This window comes from Hydra viridissima, unplaced genomic scaffold (assembly GCF_058129835.1).
Source record: "Hydra viridissima isolate aposymbiotic clone 2 unplaced genomic scaffold, HvirCarnegie_v1 scaffold_9, whole genome shotgun sequence".
Lineage (NCBI taxonomy): Eukaryota > Metazoa > Cnidaria > Hydrozoa > Anthoathecata > Hydridae > Hydra > Hydra viridissima.
In genome coordinates, this window is record NW_028324308.1 from 2,911,049 (window position 1) to 2,931,430 (window position 20,382).

A 20,382-nucleotide genomic window follows, 5' to 3' on the forward strand; every position below is an offset into this window, starting at 1 on the left:
ATTTATATTTTATATAGTATGTATAATATTAACAAGAAACCCCTACACAGTTTATAAAAATAAATATGAATGATTTATTATTAATGAAGATGTAGGTTTATTTTAATAAATATGTAGTTTTAATAATAATGTAGGTAATAATAATGTAGGTTTAATAAAATGTAGGTTTATTTTAAAAAATATTAAAATTAGTATATTCTAAAATTTTAAGTTATATTCTTTAAAAATAATCAGATTAACAAACTTCACACAAATAACAATACAGTCGCAGGTCTTCCATTCATAACACTTATTTAAAAATAATCAATAAAAACTATCATAGTAGTTAAAAGGCTAATACAAATGTTTATTTTTTTATTTTTTTACAGGTGTGATGTCAAGCGAAAAAGTGGACATGAAAAGTTACGTGAGAAAAACATAAAGCTTCTGCGAGAAGATGCTAAAACAACTAAAAATCTACTATCCATGTTTTCTAAACTGAATTCAAATACCCTGCAACACAATGCTGATGCTGAGCCTGTTGATGAGGTTCAATCTCACGTTGCTAAAGAGACCCAAACAAACCTTGATGATGAAGATGGCGTTCATACTGACACTAATGAAATGACCCAACCAATCCTCATTCTAAACATCACAGCTTCTTCAAGCATGGTTGAACCTACTGGTGATAACGAAAAAACTACTACCTGAGTGAATGATTGGTTTAATAAGCCTCACCTGAATGAACTGACAACTTTCTATAAATATCACCCACATCAGCCTGAAACACGTCACTTTAATTCAAAAATGGTATATTACCGTCCTGAAGATGGTATGCAGCGTATGTTTCTTTTATTTTCAGAAGAAGAAGAGTGCCTGTTTTGCAGTGTTTGTTTGGCACATGGAAATGAGAAGCAGAAACCAAGTTCGCTTGTAACAGGTTTTAACAGTTGGACTCATATTCATCAACGTATTGTGGAACACGAATCGTCAAAGAGACACCAAGAATGTGTCGAGGCTTATCTACATTTCTCTGCTAACCGAACCATTCTAGATATGGTACAAGGTCAGCAATATAGTCTACGAAAACAGCAAGTTTTACATCGTAGATTGATCGTGGACAGAGTAGTGTCAATTGTCAAAGTGATTGGTAAACGTGGTATACCATATCGAGGTAAGGCTGGTTGCGAAGCCGTCAATGTTTTGGCTAATGACAGAGCGGATCATGGAACATTTTTTTGAAATCGTGATTCTTGTTGCGAAGTACGATGAAATTCTAAAAGCGCATTTGAAGGAAATTATCGACAAAGGCATGCTGAATGATAAACAGGATAAAAGGAATAGAGCTAACAGAAATACTTTCATTTCCAAATCCACTGTAAACCAAATTATATTAGGAATCGCTAATTTAATGAAAAGTGCCATTGCTGAAGAAGTACAACAAGCGGGAATATTCTCAGTGCAACTTGACACAACTCAAGATGTAACACAAGCGGATAAATGTGCGATAGTCCTGTGATACGTTACCGACAAAGTTGAGGAGCGACTTATTGGTGTTGTCAATTCACATTCTGGAAAAGGCAGTGATCTGTGCAAATTGATGTCAAATGTTTTGGAACAAAATGGCATTGATATTACTAAATGTGTGTCAGATAGTACTGATGGCGCGTCTAATATGGCCGGGGCATACAATGGATTTACTACATTCTTAGAAAAAGCGTCTCCTGGACACATTCACACATGGTGTTATGCGCATGTTTTAAATCTGGTCGTATGTGACGCCACTAGCAGTAATGAAGCTTCAATGACACTTTTTGGTATACTTCAAAAGGCTGCTATGTTTTTTCGTGAGTCCTACTTGAGAATGGACCTTTGGACTGATCACATGAAAGAAAAAAATGGCCAAAACATTCACAAACAACTAAGTGTTATTGGTGCTACTAGATGGGGGTCCAAACACAATGCCCTTCAAAAGTTTTTTGGTACGTTTCGCGACGGTGAAGGAGCATTATACACAGACGTCATTCAAGTACTGGAAATAGCAGTCTCTTCCACTAAATTAAGTGTTGAAGCACGCTATGATGCGCAGTGTCTATTAACGTCCTTATTGAAGTATAAGACTGTACTGACGGGATTTGTATATCTAAGAATAATGGAGTCAACCACACCACTGTCCAAATACCTACAGACGTCTGGATTGAATTTCATAAAGGCGTTTGAGATGGTTAAAGTAACTATTTCAGAAATTCAGACTCAATCACGCAATTTTGATCAAGTTAAGGTGGCTGCAGACCATTTCATTAATGTGTCCGCAACCATTCTTGACGAGAAAGAATGTGATTGTGTTATACAGACAGATTTGCCAATGGTACGCAAAAGAATAAGAAAAGTAATGGCAGGAGAATTAGCAAATGATGATCCACTTACAGATCCTTTAAAAAAGTTTGAAGTAGAGGTCCACAATGGTATTCTAGACACAGTGTTAAAAAGTCTGTCGACTCGGTTTGCATCACACAGTGAACTGTACTCTGATATGAGTTGTTTTGACCCCAACGGATTTTCTGAGTTATTGGAATGTAATATTCCAAAAAAAGCCCTTCAGAAAATCTCATGTCATATTTCAGCAACAGGTGTGTAAATTTACTTATAAATATAATTGATTGGTTTCTTGTTAAATGTTATTAGTAATTGCTTAAGTATTTTTGTTTTCCAAATTGGTAAACTTCATTAAATTTTTAATTAGCATTTGATAAGGTTATCTCTTTTGTTCTTTATTTTGAATATTTATAAGATTATCTTTATCTTTTTATATTTTAGGCGAAGAAGCGCAGCTGTTACTTGAGCTGTTGGACTTTGCAAAAAAGTGGCCAGTTTTAAAAAAAACATTGGAAGAGAGTTATGATTGTTCTGATCAAATCACGATTGATGAGGATGAGGTTGAAAATGAAGATGACGCCACAACCATAAATGCGGCCCTCTAAAGAAGTGTCGCTCGTGCATTTACCGTTGCTACCATGTGCTTCGAAAATATAATCTTTACGGCAAAAGCTACTGCATGCTGTACAGGGCTTACAAATTCATGCTCACAATTTCAATTACCCAAGTGGCTTGTGAGAGGAGTTTCAGCAAGTTGAAATGTGTCAAAACAAGATTGCGAAGTCAGTTGACAGAAGATCACTTGGACTCACTGTTGATGATGTGCATTGAAAAGGACATATTGAGTAACATAACCAACGATGAAATTATTGATGAACTTGCTAAATCGAGTGGTGAATTAAAAAAGTTACTGTTTTTATGATTTTTAGTTTTTGTGATTTAAATATAAATTTATAATACAAATATAACACATGTACTTAAATGACATCTTTATTGATTTTAAACAAGTGTATACAAGTCCTTATTGTTCAATAGTGTTATAAAGGTATTTAAAAGTGAGGGGTTACAAGCGAATACGATTTAAAAAAAAAGGTCACTTAGTGGGCCTTTTTCATGATAGCATTTCCCGGGCCTTTTCAAAAGCCTAATCCGCCCCTGGTGGTACAAAGTGCAGATAATTTATTGATATGAGATATAGCTATACTGCAGCACACAGATATCAACACAATAACTGCACTGCAGCATAGAAACATAAATATGGCTTAAAAAATTGTTTAATGTCATTATATAACTTAGAAAAAAGGTTCTGTTAGTTATGTGTAGATTTTTAAACAAAGTAATCAAATCTGAAAAAACCAGAATAGTTTTTACCTGATTGGGCTCCAGATTTGAGCTTTTTCTTAAATCATTTAAAAAATCCACAGGATCAAAGTTACGTTTGTTTTCTATGTAAACAGAAAGGAGAGTATTCCAAAGACCAATACTCAGAGGTGTGCCTAAAAAACGTATATAGATACATTTAGGCTAAGTTTGTTCAAATAAAAGTTCAAAACACAAATAGTTACAAAAGAGAAAAAAAGTCCACCATTGTTCTTAAGCATTTCCCAAGCATTTGTGACAAGTTCATTTCTTGTAGATTCGTTTTCTGCTGACATATCTGAGCCACATGATTTGATTATTTTGAATGCAATAGATGGGGATATAGTCTCTAAAAAATTAATCTGTTTATTATACATTTTGAATATTCCTGCTTTGTTATTGTTAACTCTTGAGTAACTTTTTAAAACTTTCATGACTTTCTTTTTTACATATCTATTTTAAAAATTTACCATAAAATAGATTAAAATGACTAATTGTTAAATAAATGTGCTTTTATTTAAAATCAATAATATTATTTATTGTATTAACATATTATTAAAAAGGTGAAGCTTAAATGACATTTACCTACCATTTTTTGAAAGTACTTCATTTAAGAATTGCAAGTAAGAACTTTTTGTTAAAAAAGCGTCTAGTTTTCTATCATTTTTAATGATCTTTTTACTGAGTTTTTTAGCCCTAGTTAATCGACTTTCCTCGTTTGGGATTTGAGCATTAAGATTTCCATTCTCTTCTTCGACATGTTGCTGGGTATCAGTCTCTGTAATATTTAAATTGTTCTCTTGATATGACACATTTACTTTATTTGAAAACGTTGGAAAATAACTAGACGAAATAAAAGATCTAGTAAGATTATCATTTACTAAAAACCTATGGCGGAAAATTGAGCTGTATCTTGACGAAATGATCGACACCTTTCTAAGCATGACGAACGCCATTTTGAAAATGAAATTTATAACAAGATCCAATTTCGCCTTTACCGTTTTTACGCTTTCTACAGACCTCGGTTCTAAAAAAATTATTTCACATTTAAAAAAATAAATAAATAATTAGATTAGAAAAAAATCTTTAATTTTAAAGTTGTTTTCTTTCTTTCAATGGTACTCCGAAATCTACTCACAGCAAATTTTTTTACAAAATAGAATTTCATGTGCTTGAGGTTTCTATAATACATGACATGCTTTATAAATGTAATTGATAAACTATTACAAGTAGTGTGCTGTAATAAGTTTCACCTGTTGTACGCAGAGGGTGACCTACTGAAATTATAGCATATTCTCTCTACCGTGGTAGTGGGTTTAAAATTCTCATTAATTTAAGTATGAGAGTTGAGAATATGAAGGAGAAATTTTTCCTAATGTGTTTAAAAAATTGGTGGAGCTACAAATTAATTCCTAAAAAAAGATATGAGATTTTATGCAATGAAAAACCTTAAAATAATTTTAGACATGACAATTGATGGAAATTCAATACAAGCTATTACTAAAAATAAGTTGTGTCAGTGTGTCAAATTGCGAGTCAGCTACCAGAGATGGATTCAAATGAGAGCGACGCCATGAAAGCCATTAAACTCGATATCATCAATTCATGAAGATTTAATCGAAAAGAAAAATGAAGCTTTTTAATCATTTTTTGAATATTCGACGTCGACGTATTATTTTTGGAATATTCGACGTATAATAAATAGAATAGTAGACGTCGACGTATTATTGGAATTAACTCGCACGATGGAGAAGATAAGCAAGTATGTAAAAATGGTTGAGAAAGTTGTGTATCATTTAGATTCATTTGGTTCAACATATCCAATTGGATAAGTTGAATCAATTCAAGCTGTAAACAAAATAGTTATGAGAACTTTGAAAATCTTTGAACAGTTTTGGATGATACATGGGATTCGTTTTACCGTTTGTGACGGTATACAAAATGGTTTCTGATTCACATCTTGACGTCAAACATAGATGGAATTCAGAACTTACAATGATCGCTTCTACTTAAAAGACTAAAATTTGTCTTTTTGAAACATTTTCTTAACTCAATTCACTTCGCATTACAAATCAGTTAGATTTACATATTGAGTAGAAATGTAAAGTCGTGACGATTCAACACTCTTAACAGTAAGTAAAAAGATTGAATTCATATCGAGTACTTTAAGCAATTCACGGCGCATAAGAACATGATCTAAGAACTTGCAACACATCCCCAGAATTTTTTTTTGAATATCATTAGAAAACATTTCCTCATTCAAAAAATGTAAACGACAACTTTTTTTAGTGGGGGCCTGGGGAGAATTCACATATTTTAAGGGAGTGCCCAGGAAGTTTGTTGTTCAAAAATGGTAAATAAGAGGCATGGGGCATACTCAAATTTCTAGTATGTTGTTACCGGTATTGAATGAGGATGACTTGCAAAAAGTTAGGGTAACTAAAGCTAAACCAACCCCACCCTGACCCCTAACTCCCTCCTTCTTAGAACTACGCCTCCTTTAATCGTAAAATTTTTTTTGTTCTATCATGACCTAGATCAAAATTCATTTACAGATTTCAAATTTCATTAAAAGACCTCTTTTCTTTTAAGATTTATAGCCATCCAAAGCTTAAAATTACCTCCTGAAATAACTTTAAATGGTCATAACTTTTAAACGAAAAAAATTTTTTTTTGATGTAATTTGAAATCTGTAGATAAACTTTGATCTAGTTTATGATAGAACAAGCAAAAAATTGAAAAGGGTTTTTAGGAACCATACCCTAGTGGGGATTCGGGGGATTGTTTCGAACACCACAAAATCGTGCCCATGCCTCTATATTTAGATTTTCAGAAATTTTTGTGATAAATTTATCTTTTTTTTTTTTTTAAGTATTTAAAAATATTTGTTTAACATTGAAATTTACAGATGGATAAGTAATTTTCATTAATTTCAATTTTCATTTTTATTGAAATAAAAACGAACCAAAGCAACCTTTAATTGTTAACAATTAGTAAAAGCAAGCAATTGGTAATTGTTAACAGTTGCATAGTAACTTATCACACGCGTTGACATACGAACTGAAAGCATATTTGTAGCCATTATATTGACATTTGATTGGTATGACCGATATGTCAAATTTTCAATTTATTCGTGTTTAAAATGTTGATACTTTTTTTATGCTTTTTTTTCTTTAAAGCTTATATAAAGTATCTTGAGATAAAAACTAAAAAAAAATTTTGACCTAACTTTTTTTTATTTTTAAGTTGTTTTAAAAAAAATCTTGCATAAGGATGTCATTCTATTACATACAATTAGATTGTAAATTGTTAACGAACACAACAATTAAATTTATCTATAAAAAAAACAAACAAATGTGTTAAAAAAAGGTGATTTTGGCTTAACACATTTAACAACTTCAAACCCGATTCCTGAATAAGTTCTACCCAATTCAATGATCAAGAATGAAAGGAATCTAATGATCAAGGATGTAAGGAAGAATTTTCAAAAAGAAGTTTGAAATTTAATCCTGATGAAAGTATAGCAACTGAACAAGTGAAGTATAGCAACTTTTTTTACTTAGCACTCGTTGTATCTAATTATCTACGTAAAAAGTGGATCTCAGAAACAATCCGAAAAAAGATCCTGGAGCTAATTTAATTAATCCTCATGATTCAGCTTAACATGACAAACTGTTTGAAGAAAAATGGGAAAATATAATGAAACTTTAGAAATTTCTTATCAAGTTGCAAAAATACAAACTGATAAAATATTATTTTGCATTCTTGCAACTTGATAAAAAAAAGTCAATCAAAACGGGTTAAAAATGGTATTTAGCAAACTGGTAGAATGAAACGAATTGAAGAGAAATAGAAAAATTGGTCTGATTAACTAACAGGGCCAGATCTAGGAGTAGAGAGAAGGAGCGGTTGCTTCACTCCAGGCGCCTTAGTTCTCAAAAGGAAGCTACTCATTATTTATATAAAGCTTTTTCTTATTTTTTTCTGAAAGAATCATATTTTCCAAATCATTCACTTTTGTGAAAAGCATTTACTTTTTTAAACCTTGATGAATCATAAAATTTTTTTTTTGCATAATTGCAGCGCTTTTTTATAAAAGTATCATGCAATAGCTCATGTTAGAACAGAAAAACTCAGGGCGTTTTGTTTGGTTGTTGTATTTTTAAAGTTTACAGATACTGTTATCAATTATTTGAACTTGTAACTTTTGTTAAACTAACATTTCTTTAACATCAGCTAATTGTGTTCGATTGCATTACAGTTCAGAGATTTGATTTGGTTTCTGTTTGTCGAATATTTCATCATTGAAGTCGAGATGTAAGTTTTCATCGTTGAAATCAAGATTCGTTGTTTACAGTTTACTAGTTATTTAGTTATTATCTTTTAAAGATATTTTATAAATGGATGAGCCATATCACTGTTTAAAGACTTATTCAGCTTCAGATGCGTCACAAGAATGTTATGAGTTAAATGGTTTGGTTGATTAACAGAGAAAGAGAAAACAGCTCCCTCAAGTTTATTATTTGTGGGCGTGTTTCGTAATGGCAGTGGCAGCAGTGATGTCCGTGTGGTCCGTGTTTTAACAAATGCTTATGAGTTAAAAAGGCCATAAAGTTGATTTTTTCTACAACAGATCTGAAGGTTTAATTCACGAATGGATTCTGGATGAATATCATGATGATAGTTTAGTTTTACCTGCTGCCACAATACTTCCTTTGTTAAAGAATCTTGTTTCTTTGAGCATTTTTGGTAAGAGTGCATTTTTGGTAACCATGCATTGTTTATGTTTAAAGACTTATTCAGCTTCAGATGCGTCACGTGCTAATTTCGATAAAAACGTTAAGTCCATTGTTGAAGGTTACAAACCGCCGAACAAAAAAATTTACTCTTAGCCTTAACAAAAGCATAAACATAGATACCAACGATAACAAAGAGGTACATCAAGAATCTGAAGTTGAACTACCACCACCAGTACCTGCACCAGTTAGCGCCCATGAAAGTTTATATCAAAGCACAAGTTTTCTCTTTATGAAGCATCTTCAACTCCTACTAAATGGAATAATATAACAAATCAATTACAACAGCTTTGAATAAAAAAGGTCCATTACCTATAAGACTGATTTTCCTAACAACAATAAAACTAAACAATTCTAACCTCGTACAATTGATGAGTGCTGATTCAATGAGAGATTTGAACAAACAACACACTGAGTATTAAGAATTTCTATACCACAATAATGAATTAAAAATATAAACATAAATCAAAAATATTAAAGTATTGGATTGATTTGAAGTTAATCTTAACGGAAGGTGATTATAAAGAGATGATTTTTAAAATTGTAAATAAATAATTTTGGTTACACTAACGACATTTATTATGTCCCCAAAAAAAGCTATTTATCCAAGAACATTTTTTTACATTTCCGAATTCATGCTTTTCTTAAAGCACCTTGCTAGCTCTAACCATATCCGTGACTCCTAGATGATGCAGTAGCAGAGGTGAAATGCCGATCTGAAGCCATTCTCAGAGTATAGGGTTAGAATCTGAAGCCACCCTCAGAGTTTTGGGTTAGACTCTGAGGTAGCCCTAGCTCAGCATATAGCCCTCAATCAGGTATTTTAGAACCCACCACCACGATCACCTGCAACAAAATCTACCCACAACCCAGACCAACCGCACTCCAACCAACCCGCACATCTAAACTGACCCCATCTGCAGTTCTTGATTAATTGATGACAGGGTTTGCAACCACTGACACATTACGGAAAAGTACCGAGGCACTAAACAGATGCAACTTAAACCAAGAAAAACAAAGGTACCAGTTGTCTTCCACAATCTGGGGGCTACGACGGGGATCTCATTATGCAAGCTCTAGGTAAAGCCACAGATAACAACAAAATTAGCTGCAACCCCAACAAAATGGAAAAATACAAGACCTTCTGTTGACCAGCTGACCTTCATGGACTCTACGCAGTTCATGAATTCCTTGCTCGATTCTCTATCGAAGAATCTGGGGCTGAGAGAACATGAGGGTCATGAGGAAAGGCTTGACAAAAGCCGAGTTAAGTCTTCTGCGGTTCGATGAGAGTTGTCTACCACCCGGTGAGGTATTCTACTCCAGCCTTACCATGAGGGGGATAAAGGATGAAGACTATATCCATGCGCAAAATGTATGGAGAACCCTCGAATGTAAGAACTTAGGCAACTATCACAATGTCGACCTGGAGACTGATGTAAAGCTGCTGGCAGATGTCTGAGAAATTCAGAAAGTCATCGATGAACCATTATATTCTTGGCCTAGCCCACTACTTAAGCTCCCCTTGGATGTCGTGCGACGTTGAGCTTAAAAAATCTAGAGTTGAGCTCAAGTTCTCACCGATATTGATATGCACCTATACTTTGAGAAGAGTCTTCATAGCGGTATCTCCATGGTATCAAAGAGGTTTGCCAGGGCAAACAGTCTAAGGAGCCTGACTACAACGTCTCAAAGCCTAACAGCTACATATCATACCTGAACGATAACAACATCTGCGGTTGGGCTATGATGCAACCGGTACCTGTTGGTGGGTTTGAGTGGGTACAGAGGTGGTCGATGTCTTAAGGACGCCTGATGATGTCCCTGAAGGCTATGTACTCGAAGTAGACATCGAGTACCCAGAGAACCTACACAACATCCACAATGGTTATCCTCCTGCCCCCGAAGCCCTGATGGTACTCGAAGAATGGCTTAGCGAATGCCAGAAAAACCTGATAGAGAAGCTCTAGTGTGGTTGTAAGGGGTGTATAAAGCTTATACCCAACCTTCATAACAAGGAGAGGTATATCGTACATTATTGCAACCTGAAGTTGTATGAGTTGCTCGGGAAGATGGCAACAAAAATCCACAGCTGACTGCATCAAGATGAACGCGAAATGGAGGAAAAAAGCAAGCTCTGATTTTGAAAAGAACTTCTTCAAGTAAATAAACAACAGTGTATTTGGTTGAATATGAAGAACCTCAGGAAACGCATACAAGTTGATCTTGTTCGCACCAGCAAAACGGAGCGATTGCGAAGGCTACTCGCTGACCCGGCCTACCTATCGCACAGAATAAATGATGGCAATCTGGTGGCCATTCACAGTACAAAAGCAACTCTGAAGCTGAACAGAGCAATCTATGTCGGTCAAGCCGTCCTAGACCTGTCGAAAAGTTTAATGTATGACCTCTGGTACAACCAGATCAAGGCTAGGTATGGCTTGAAGGCGCAGCTGCTTTACACTGATACGAGCAGCTTGAAGTTTTCTACTAAGATATATGAAAGAGCTCAGATCTATACAACTTAAGTGAATACCCTATGAACCATTTCTGTTTCGAAAAGCAAAACAAAATGGTTATAGGGAAGTTCAAGGGTGAATGTAATGAGCACCGCATTCATGAATTCATCGCGCTCAGGCCGAAAATGTATTCGGTGCTTGAAGTCGGAAAAAATATCACAAAAGCTAAGGGAGTCGCCAAGAGTATGGTTAACAAAAATCTTCGGTACGAGTCCTATAATCAGCGCTTAGAAGGCCAGAAAGTGATGAGATACACGCAAGTCTCAATCCACAATCAGGGCCACCAAATAGAAGTCTACGAGCAAGTGAAGACCTCCCTTAACCCAATTGACAACAAAAAATAGATAGAGCTGGAAGGTGACAGGCCCTGGCCTACGGCCACTACGCGTGTATTTGATGATCCTATCTGGTGGTAACTCAGTCCCATCCGGAACAGTAGATAGTTTTTCACGGACAAAGCGTCTGGCTGGCTCCTCAGTAAGATTATAAATGGCAGGTTGGCCCTCCTGTCTTAGGGCTGAATAAATAGTGTGTAGCCGTTGACCAGATAGGGTCGGTAGCGCGGCTACTCCCACCTTCCAGCTCGCCTGGCGCGTACAGATAACGCACGAGAGAGTCAGAAGATGTTAAAGATTCCTCAAGACCGGCAGTGACCCCGAGAAACTCACGACCGGGATCTACTTGAAGCCGGTGTGGCCACGTCAGTGGACCGCGCTTGTAAATGCGAGTGATAGCATCTGCGACCTCTGCCGCAGTCTTGCTAGTGAGTGGTTCCGCTTCTTTGTAACGGTTCGCCACATCGACAACCAGCAGAGCATTTTGTACATACGCCTGCCGACTTTGTCATGTGACAGGTATGGCAAGTCCGCTTGGTAAACCGCATTAGGTTTGCTCTCACCAACCATAGGCTTAGTTATGTAGTAGGGGGCTGGGAACTAGATCTGCCAATTAGCCTGCTTCCTTAGCCAGTTGCCTGCAACTTTCTCAGAAACTTTCGCGGCTGACGCAATTTTCTTGTTAGCGGGCATCCTGCGCCAGTTCCCTTTTGGGTTCTAATATACTAAAGATAGTCTCTTATCCTTTTAGAGCATATGATGAGCTTGATGAGACTCCAACTAAGAGTGACTCCGGAAAAAGGGGGTGCACAGAGCTTGCAAGGTCAGAATAGACTAACCGCTCGCTCTGGCGACCCCCCGAGAGACTACTAGAGGTGCGCTCTCAAATATTGATCAACCTGACTCGGTCTGCCACGCAGCTAACCGTCTCACTCTCTTCACCACAACAATCACTATAGTAGCTGTCAGGGCTATCACAACCAATACCATCAAGGTTCGCATCAAACTCAAATTTGGCGAAGCTAGAGCAGCTATCACTATCACTGCTATCGCAGGCTGTTGAGGCCTCTCTTATCAGTTTCTTCTTCTTTGATTTGATCTTCTGCTCCTCATTAGGCTTACGAACCAGATCACACCTCTTGCTAGCATCAAAAATTTCCTGACAAGAAACATATTGGTATCCAGCAACATATTGGTATCCAGCAACATATTGGTCAAACTCCACTCTACTCTCATGTATCAGGTCTAACACTTCACCTAGCGGGTTTTTTTGATTTTTTTCCCGAAAGACATTGTCATGTACAAAGCAAGTTACCTCACAATATACTACTTGAAAAATTTTTTCTCAAAATAAAACTTAATCTCAAGGTCCATTGGAGGCTTGGTTCTCTAGGACGATTATCTCACAGACGTCCATAAGATTGTAGAGAGTCTTCTGAATTATGGAATACTGATGATAATTCTTCACATAGTGTCTGCAGCTGAGATTATTCTTAGCTGCACGGTGAACATCATCAGATTCCATTTCGACAGCTCTCCTCACTAAAGAGAAGAAAATTTTTCTTTGCCAGAAAGTCTCTGGATTATCATTATTATCTAAAGGGGTAGCGTCTCGCCCAAAGCTGAACCTATGTTCCTCAGGGCTTTGGTTAGGCGCTCGTATGTACGTGACATTATATTAGAAATCTGTGAAGCCTCTAAATAAACTGGAGAGAAACTCTCAAAAAAAAAAAAGTAATGGCAACTACTGTGATAAATCTTCAGAACCGCTTCTTGAACATTGTGGAAGCTGAGTTTCAGCGCCACGACAATCTTAAGGCAGTATACGATCAATTCCATGCTCAATGGCAGTCAGTCATAAACACGCGCCTAGGAGAGATTAACACAGCCCTCGTATCGGTAGGTCAGTCCGACAATCATGTGAATCTTACTATCACAATCCATGCATACAGAAATGCTCTGGGTGCCAGTGCTGATGCAAACCTAATATCACCACTACCCGTTTCCTTGTTCACCTATGTCGTGCCAGACGAGATCATCCGAATCCGCAACTATGCACTGGTCACATCACCATTAGGAATTTGTGGATAAGCGACTCCCATGATCCGATTATTGACTGACTTGGGGGTTTAAAAAAAAAATCTCGAAAATAGAGTTACCAGTCGCGAGGGCTCGAAGTCTTTCACCTCGAACAGCGTACTCCAAGTCCGTTTTTTCTTTTTATTTTTTATATTTCACGTCTGACGTGAAGTGCCAGCGAGATCCCCGGCGACTGCAGCTGCGGAGAAGTAACCGAAGTCTCGCTTCCTCTCATCATCGCTAAGCGTAAAATAATCTGAGAGTTTGGGTTTTTTTAGAAGAATGAGAATTTTTGTTGGGCTCCTCTCTATTGGCACTCATCATCTCGCGATAGAGACGGCTCCCCATCACATTGTTGTTGAGTAAAGACTTGAATGCACCTTCAGCTGCGAGGCGAGCGTTGATTTTATCGAGGTTCTCGGCGCGCTTCTTTTCGTAGTCTTGCTGATCCTTAGTGAGAGCCTCCATTACTTCGTTGTGTCGTTCAATCTCATCTTTGGTCTTGTTCCCTAAGAGCTTTTGAGCTGCAACTTGGCACAAAAGCTCTCAGTGAAAGCTGCCGCACTCCCGGCACCGCCGCTTTTAGGATGGCGCTGAATAAAGCCATCCTAAAAGCTGCCGCCATGCTCTCAATCGCTATGAGTTCCGCTCCAATTTTTCAATTGCCAGAAGCGAGGGTAAAAAGGATCCATTTCTCATCAACCATCATTTGTTGAGCCCACTCACCAAATATCAAGTAGCCGATCAACTTCCCGGCGTCTCGCATATCAAACCGCAGCTCAGTCGTCAACAATAGTTTGGTTTTCTCCAATCCGTAAGAGATGGCTAAGGCTACGACGCCAACCACTGCGCTGTGATACACAACGTTAGAGACTGCTTTCTTATAGCCAGGTGCAAGGGTAGACATATTGCGAGCAAAGATCTAGATATTATTGTCAATATATCACGACTTCAATAGGAACCCAATGACCAGTCAAGACCTACTTGAGCGCACACCTCAGCTTTTTTACCCAATATCACTCCAAACTCCAAGCATTGCCTTATCGAGATGGCTGTCTGTTCTTTAAAGAACCTAACTTCAATTAAGTGTTTTATCGTGAGGGTGTAGTCCTTGATAAACACCCTTCCATTAAAAGACGGGAGCTCCTTAATCCAGATTATCGATGAGAATGGGGGTGGTATAGAGTTGTCTAAAGTTGATGAGATCCGAGCGCACCTAAATTCGACAATATATGCCGCTACACTAATATTCACCTATGGTTATAGGGGTGTTGAGCTGCTATAACTTTGTGTGTCATTACATGGTTTTTGCAGAGGATCTGTATTTCAGCCCTGACTTGCATGATAACTTGTAGGAAGACCCTGTAGGGCGGAGATCCAGCTTGGGGACGGCTCGGACTCATCCATCGAGGTTAGCCCATAGCCCTGCAAAAACAGCACTATTATGCTCTGTAGAGCTCTATCGTAGTCGGTTTGCCGCTGGCAAGGCAATCTTCCTAACGGTATAATAAAGGAAGAGCATGTATAAGGCTCTCATGAATGGATTGCTGGAGTATAGCATAGCTGATGAGATTCCACACGCTGCTGTGGCCATGCGAAATTCACATCGCGAAACTTTCAACAATTGTATAAATAAAAGATTCGAGGGGGTCATTCCACTTCCAAAGAGGGTTCGTCTTAATACCCGCTTCACTGAGTGATTCATAGATTTTTTCAATACTGTTTCAGACTCCATCCAAGTAGTATGTTTTATAATCAGGATTGTTGGTTCCAACAGTTGTTTTATTCAACTCAATAACTGTTTCATTCGTTTAATATAGCAGGGGTCAAGACTGTACATTTATCTTTGATCGCTTCAATCCAAATGGCAGCCTTCTCTCCATTTTTAGTGTTATTCCACTCATAGAATCTAAATTTCCCACCAGTTGTTCAATTTCGATATGCAATAGCTATAAAACTTATCTTCCTATCCAAAGGATTCTTGCGTTCGAGTCCAAATATTAGCGAAGCTGTATCACTAATTCTCCTTCCGCTTTTTTATATGCCTTTTTTTATAACTTATAGAATTTTTCTTTAAGATTCGAGGCTTCCAAGCCCCTCCATACTTCAATTGTTCTATTTTCTCCAGTCTTATCTAATATCAGAGGTTCTGAAAGAATAACAATAGCTTTGTCAACCTCTGTTTATTGACTATTAAGACTAGATTCATTAGCTAATCTATCTTGATCCTCCTTCATCCAATTAGTTTCTTCAGTTACTTAGATGTATTATCACCGTCTCTATTAGACAGTCGGGTTATTTTCTCTATCCAGCATGTATGCCACACAATTCAACCCCTTGAGGGACGTTCTGATGCGACACGCTATCCAAGGTGAAAAGTTGATAACCTCAATTGGTTGATAACCTCAAAAGGTTGATAACCTCAACAAATTTGCTTGTTAGTTCAATAGTGTGAGGGTGGCGTTTTTAATTATTATTATGTTTCTTCTTTTATCTATTTAAATTAATTTTAATGTTTGTTTATCGTGTAGTTTATTATTTAGTTTAGCTGACGAAGGCAAGGGGAAGGGGAAGGTTTGGGTTAAAGTTTGTTTGGATTAGGTATATGGAGGTTGGGAACGAGGTTGATGGTCTGGGAAGTACTTGGTTAGGTAAGGGCGAGGTTTGGGAATAGTTTGGTTAGGAATGGAAGAGCTCTGCGTTAGCCTAAAAAATTCCGACTTTGTTGGTTCGGAACGTAATCATACCTAATGCTACGACCTAATGTCGAAGTCGAACCGTAATCTAACCTAATGTTACGACAAAGTCGGAATTAAGTCGGTATGAACCGTAATCTAACGTAATAGTTCGTAATAAAACAAGACAAAGCTTTTAGTCAAAGCTTAAAAATGATTTATTGCAGTTTAAGTCATAATATAATTCATTTATTCAATTTACTAAAACTAGATTAGGATATCCAAGATTCAACATCAACTCATAAATTTCATCATCACGCAAAAGTTTTAGTTGAAACCTTGAACCAAGGTAGATTACGCAAAATTACGACAGCTTACGATTCATAACGCGGGAAATTCAAATGTTACGACTTGACTCGGAATGGAAGTCAGAATTTCCAAATTTGTTACGAGTAGGTGTCGAACTTCCGACAAAAAAGTCGGTACGAGCCGGAACACTCTAAAGCCGAATGGTTCTCTGAAGAACCTTTGAGGGTTCTTGACGTTGGTGCTGAGGGAGCACCCGTAGAGGTTCTTCAAAGAACCCTTTGTACGGGTTCTTCGGAAGAACCTTACGATAAAGTTCTTTAAAGAACCCTAAACCGTTTTTCGAAGAACCTAAGAGTTCTTGATAGTTCCGATAAATCATCCCTATAGGTTCTTCAAAGAACCCTAAAGAGAACCTTTTTTTAAAAGAAAAACTATTTGTAAAGGTTCTTCAAAGAACTGTTTTTGAAGAACTATTTCAGATTCAAGACCATCTGACTGAAAAAATGTTCACTAGACAAATCTTTGAATAATTTTTTTTTTAAAAAAAAAACCATAATTAATAATTATTATTGAATTTTCGGATAATTTTTTAGCCTAACAATTTTATTAAAACTTATTATTTTTTCAAACAAATTAATCCATGTTCTTCCAAAAAGTTTATATCAAGTGATAAAAATGATTTAACGTTTTACCATTTACTTGTTATGCAAAATGATGAATTAAAAAACGAATAGATTAACAAAAAGCATGTATTATAAGCAATAAAAAATTACAAGACTTTTGGACAAAATAAATTTAAAAGTTGCTTTATTTTAAACGTTTCTATTGCCTCCCTTCGAAGAATTAGCTAAACCTAAACAAACAATAGACGGTATATAAAAGGTGAAATTTTACTCATTTTCTAGTAAATCTCTCTCTCTTGCTTTATAAATGTTACAATTTGTAAAATTATATTAGGCAGTTGAAGTTAAGATTTCGATATAAAATAAGTTTAAAATAAATCAATAACCTTGCACAAAGTATTTACCATCCTGTGAATTGTTACAGGGACTTCTTTATTTGATACACCAAATATGATGTGTTCAAAAAATAATGTGTTTTTCAACTGAACAGGGTACTGTATATCGTAAATAAAATAAGAGGCAAATATACAAGCCACCGCTAATGAGATATCAACATTATTATAATGTTCAACTATTTCTTGGCTATCTAATATAATTCTACAAAATTTTGATGTCAACCTTTGAGCTTGAGGGATTGCAATAGTTGGTGTATTCTGTTTTGGAGTGTCATCAAATGTAACCAAGGTTTCAATAGATTCTTTGAATAGCTGTGGAAATAAAAGAATTGGTCTATTGAATGTAGCATCTGTAATAAAAAAAAAATTACAATAGAAACATAAAACAGAATTAAATTATAAAACAATATTTAACAGAAAAAAACATAAAAACTTTTAGCAATAATTTTTTGGAAAACAGAAATCTCTTGTATTACACAAAATTTATTACCTCTCTTAGTGCTTTCATTAATTTCACACTCAACTTCAGCAAAATTTCCAGAAATAAAATCGTCTTTACACTTTAATTTAACCAAGCTTAAGATTTTATCTTCCTTACCCTCCATCTGTTGATGAAGTTCTTTATTGAGATCTTTTCCAAATCTCAGTTTCATTTTCACTAAGAAGCTTTAACATCATTATTACTTTTAAGTTGGAACACACAAAAAATAAAATCAAGAGAATAGTTAAAAGCCTACCAATTGAGCAGAGCAGAGCAATGGGTATTTAGCTTTTAGATCAATTGTGCAAAGACGTCCATCGAAATCCTTTGCTCACATTAACAAACTATGTTGCTGACAATCAATCAGTATATTCATATCTGGATAAAGATTACGGTATTCAATTATCATATCCGGATGATGTTTTGCTACAGCTGCATCATCCTCACCAATAGGCAGAGAATGTGGCTAAAGAAATTTATTTTTCAATAACTATTAAATCTTTTTTTTACTATTTTATCCCAAAACAGATAAGCTTAATTTTTACCAAGTCTCCATCTGTCCTACTAGAAGCTTGGTCATTCTCAAGACAATCTTCTGTGCACTTGCATTCTCTAGCTGGATTCCCAAATTTGCTTTTATGGATAGCAACAGTCTCAACATTAATGAAAAAGGCTCTGGCGCTACTGCAGTTTCTCCCCCCCCCCCCTTTTTTTTTTATTTTTGATTATGATAGAGAATTTTATGCTGATTCAGAAAAATATAAAAACATGGACCTGAAAATCAACGGAAAGTGCTCTATTTCGAAGTCAAAGTTGAAAAAAATCCCACTAAAAACCCTAATATTCGCCTTTTTTTTTCAAAACGCTTTCATTTTTAACGAAAGTGAATTACCGTTACATTGCGCAATAAAAAGACCTGGTTTCCATCAGCCTTCGCATTACTATTTTAAAGTGTTATAACGAAAGTGTAATAAACGAAATGAAATTAATGGAAGATTTCAAATAAAAGTTGAACTTAGAGTGTGGGAATGTAGACAAACTGATGAATAATTATTATTGTATTGTACGCTGGTTTTTTTTATTAAAAAAAACGGTTTAAAGATGACATTTTCTAAATTTTACATGTGATAAAACAACTATGAACTAAGTTTCAAAAGTTCTTCTTTTAGGAAACAAAACTGCTGAATTCTTTTTTAAAATTCATTACAAAAGTACATTACTTGCAATATAGTTTATTCTCTAATAAATCAAAAAACGGCTATTTTCATTGCCACGAAAATTGCGCGAGATAAACATACTTTAACGACTTTTTTTAATGTAAAAACCATGCTATAAATGTATTGCTTTTGTCAGCTAAAAAATCATTAACTTAATATTCTCAAAATGGCGAATATTAGGGTTTTTAGTGGGATTTTTTTCAACTTTGACTTCGAAATAGAGCACTTTCCGTTGATTTTCAGGTCCATGTTTTTATATTTTTCTGAATCAGCATAAAATTCTCTATCATAATCAAAAATAAAAAAAGGGGGGGGGGGGGGAGAAACTGCAGTAGCGCCAAAGGCTCTTTCCTTCTTGAACTTATTTTTTAGACTTTCCAATAGCGTAGGCTGCCATTACAAGTAAATTTATTTGACATAAGCATTAAGATTTATATATACGTATATTATATACATACATTATATACATATATACATACATTTACATATTTTACATTCCAAACTTGAACTGAAAATTCAAAAATAATTGTAGTTTTAAACTTGATCTAACTTATACGACAATATGATGCAAATGATTACTATTATTCTAAATTACGTTTTAAATATAATATTGGGATCATTGTGTAGAATCTGAAATTCATAATGTATCCTAAATTAATTTTACTAATTGATAATACAAAATCGTATGGTAGCTATCAACCATTGGCAGTATATCACTTTTTTTTTCAGAATTCATGTTTAGTCAAGTTTATAAGATTCCACGTTATAATCAACTAACACGCTGAGTAAAAAAACAAAATGGCGTCTTAAAAAAGATGAAAAAAGTTTCTGAAGAACCTTTAGAAGAAACTTAAGATATTTACTCTAACAATTAATGCGAAGAACCTTAAAGGTTCTTTAAACTTGCATTTAAAAAGTAGCCGGTTCTACAAAGAACCATTTAGGTACGTGAAGAACCCACGGGTTCTTTAAGTCGACTCTAAGAACCTTTAGGTTCTTTGAAGAACAGCCGCAGAACCTTCAAGAACCCTTTAGATTTGCAGTGAATCGGACGGTCGTAACGCAGAGCTCTAAGGAATGGACAAGGTTTAATCTAAAAGGGCTAAACTTATAATCGCCGTCCTCAGTATATTCTATAATATAATAAAACTCAACAAATTTTCTATTAATGTGTAATGGTGGCACTCTTACTCTTATAACTTTTATATAATACAAATAATATTCTCTTACGCTTCTTGC

At 35.6% G+C, this 20,382-nt stretch overlaps 2 protein-coding genes and 1 pseudogene across 7 annotated transcripts in view; 1 reads left to right on the forward strand and 2 right to left on the reverse strand.

The window, feature by feature from the left end:
• The window catches only part of LOC145185194 (uncharacterized), a 29,021-nt gene extending 24,311 nt beyond the window's left edge, over window positions 1-4,710 (reverse strand). Inside the window, exons 1-3 of one of the 2 annotated variants that reach the window (XR_016455897.1) lie at window positions 4,304-4,710; window positions 3,941-4,063; window positions 3,727-3,851 (exon numbers count right to left, since the gene is read on the reverse strand). Coding sequence is in view for 1 of the 2 variants with exons in the window: in XM_090098550.1 (XP_089954676.1) it covers window positions 3,727-3,851; window positions 3,941-4,063; window positions 4,304-4,670 (615 nt within the window). In the remaining variant the exon portion in view is untranslated. The remainder of the gene's footprint in view (window positions 1-3,726; window positions 3,852-3,940; window positions 4,064-4,303) is intronic. The other variant, XM_090098550.1, reaches the window with a different exon arrangement.
• Window positions 741-3,277, forward strand: LOC145187019 (zinc finger MYM-type protein 1-like; annotated as a pseudogene).
• A 12,473-nt stretch (window positions 4,711-17,183) lies between the features above and the next one.
• LOC149883608 (uncharacterized) lies at window positions 17,184-18,603 on the reverse strand. Of its 5 annotated transcripts, XR_016455722.1 has the most exons (5): window positions 18,472-18,603; window positions 17,936-18,392; window positions 17,669-17,795; window positions 17,437-17,544; window positions 17,267-17,280 (listed from the first exon to the last, which is right to left on the reverse strand). XR_016455722.1 is itself a non-coding variant. In XM_090098069.1 (4 exons), exons 2-4 carry the CDS (start codon window positions 18,096-18,098, stop codon window positions 17,275-17,277), a joined length of 528 nt encoding a protein of 175 aa, XP_089954195.1. In that variant the 5' UTR covers window positions 18,099-18,392; window positions 18,472-18,603; the 3' UTR covers window positions 17,184-17,274. The 5 variants fall into 5 exon arrangements, 4 of the variants coding, with proteins under 4 accessions (XP_089954195.1, XP_089954194.1, XP_089954193.1 ...); XM_090098069.1 differs by having other exon boundaries at window positions 17,184-17,280; window positions 17,437-17,795; XM_090098068.1 differs by having other exon boundaries at window positions 17,185-17,795; window positions 17,936-18,103; window positions 18,183-18,392.
• Window positions 18,604-20,382: the final 1,779 nt, after the last annotated feature.

Coding starts and splice junctions, on each gene's coding strand:
- LOC149883608 (XM_090098068.1), bottom strand. CDS start 18,098: ATGAAACTGAGATTTGGAAAAGATCTCAATAAAGAACTTCATCAACAG. Junction 17,796..17,935: donor TAATGAAAGCACTAAGAGAG/GTAATAAATTTT, acceptor TTTTTATTACAG/ATGCTACATTCAATAGACCA.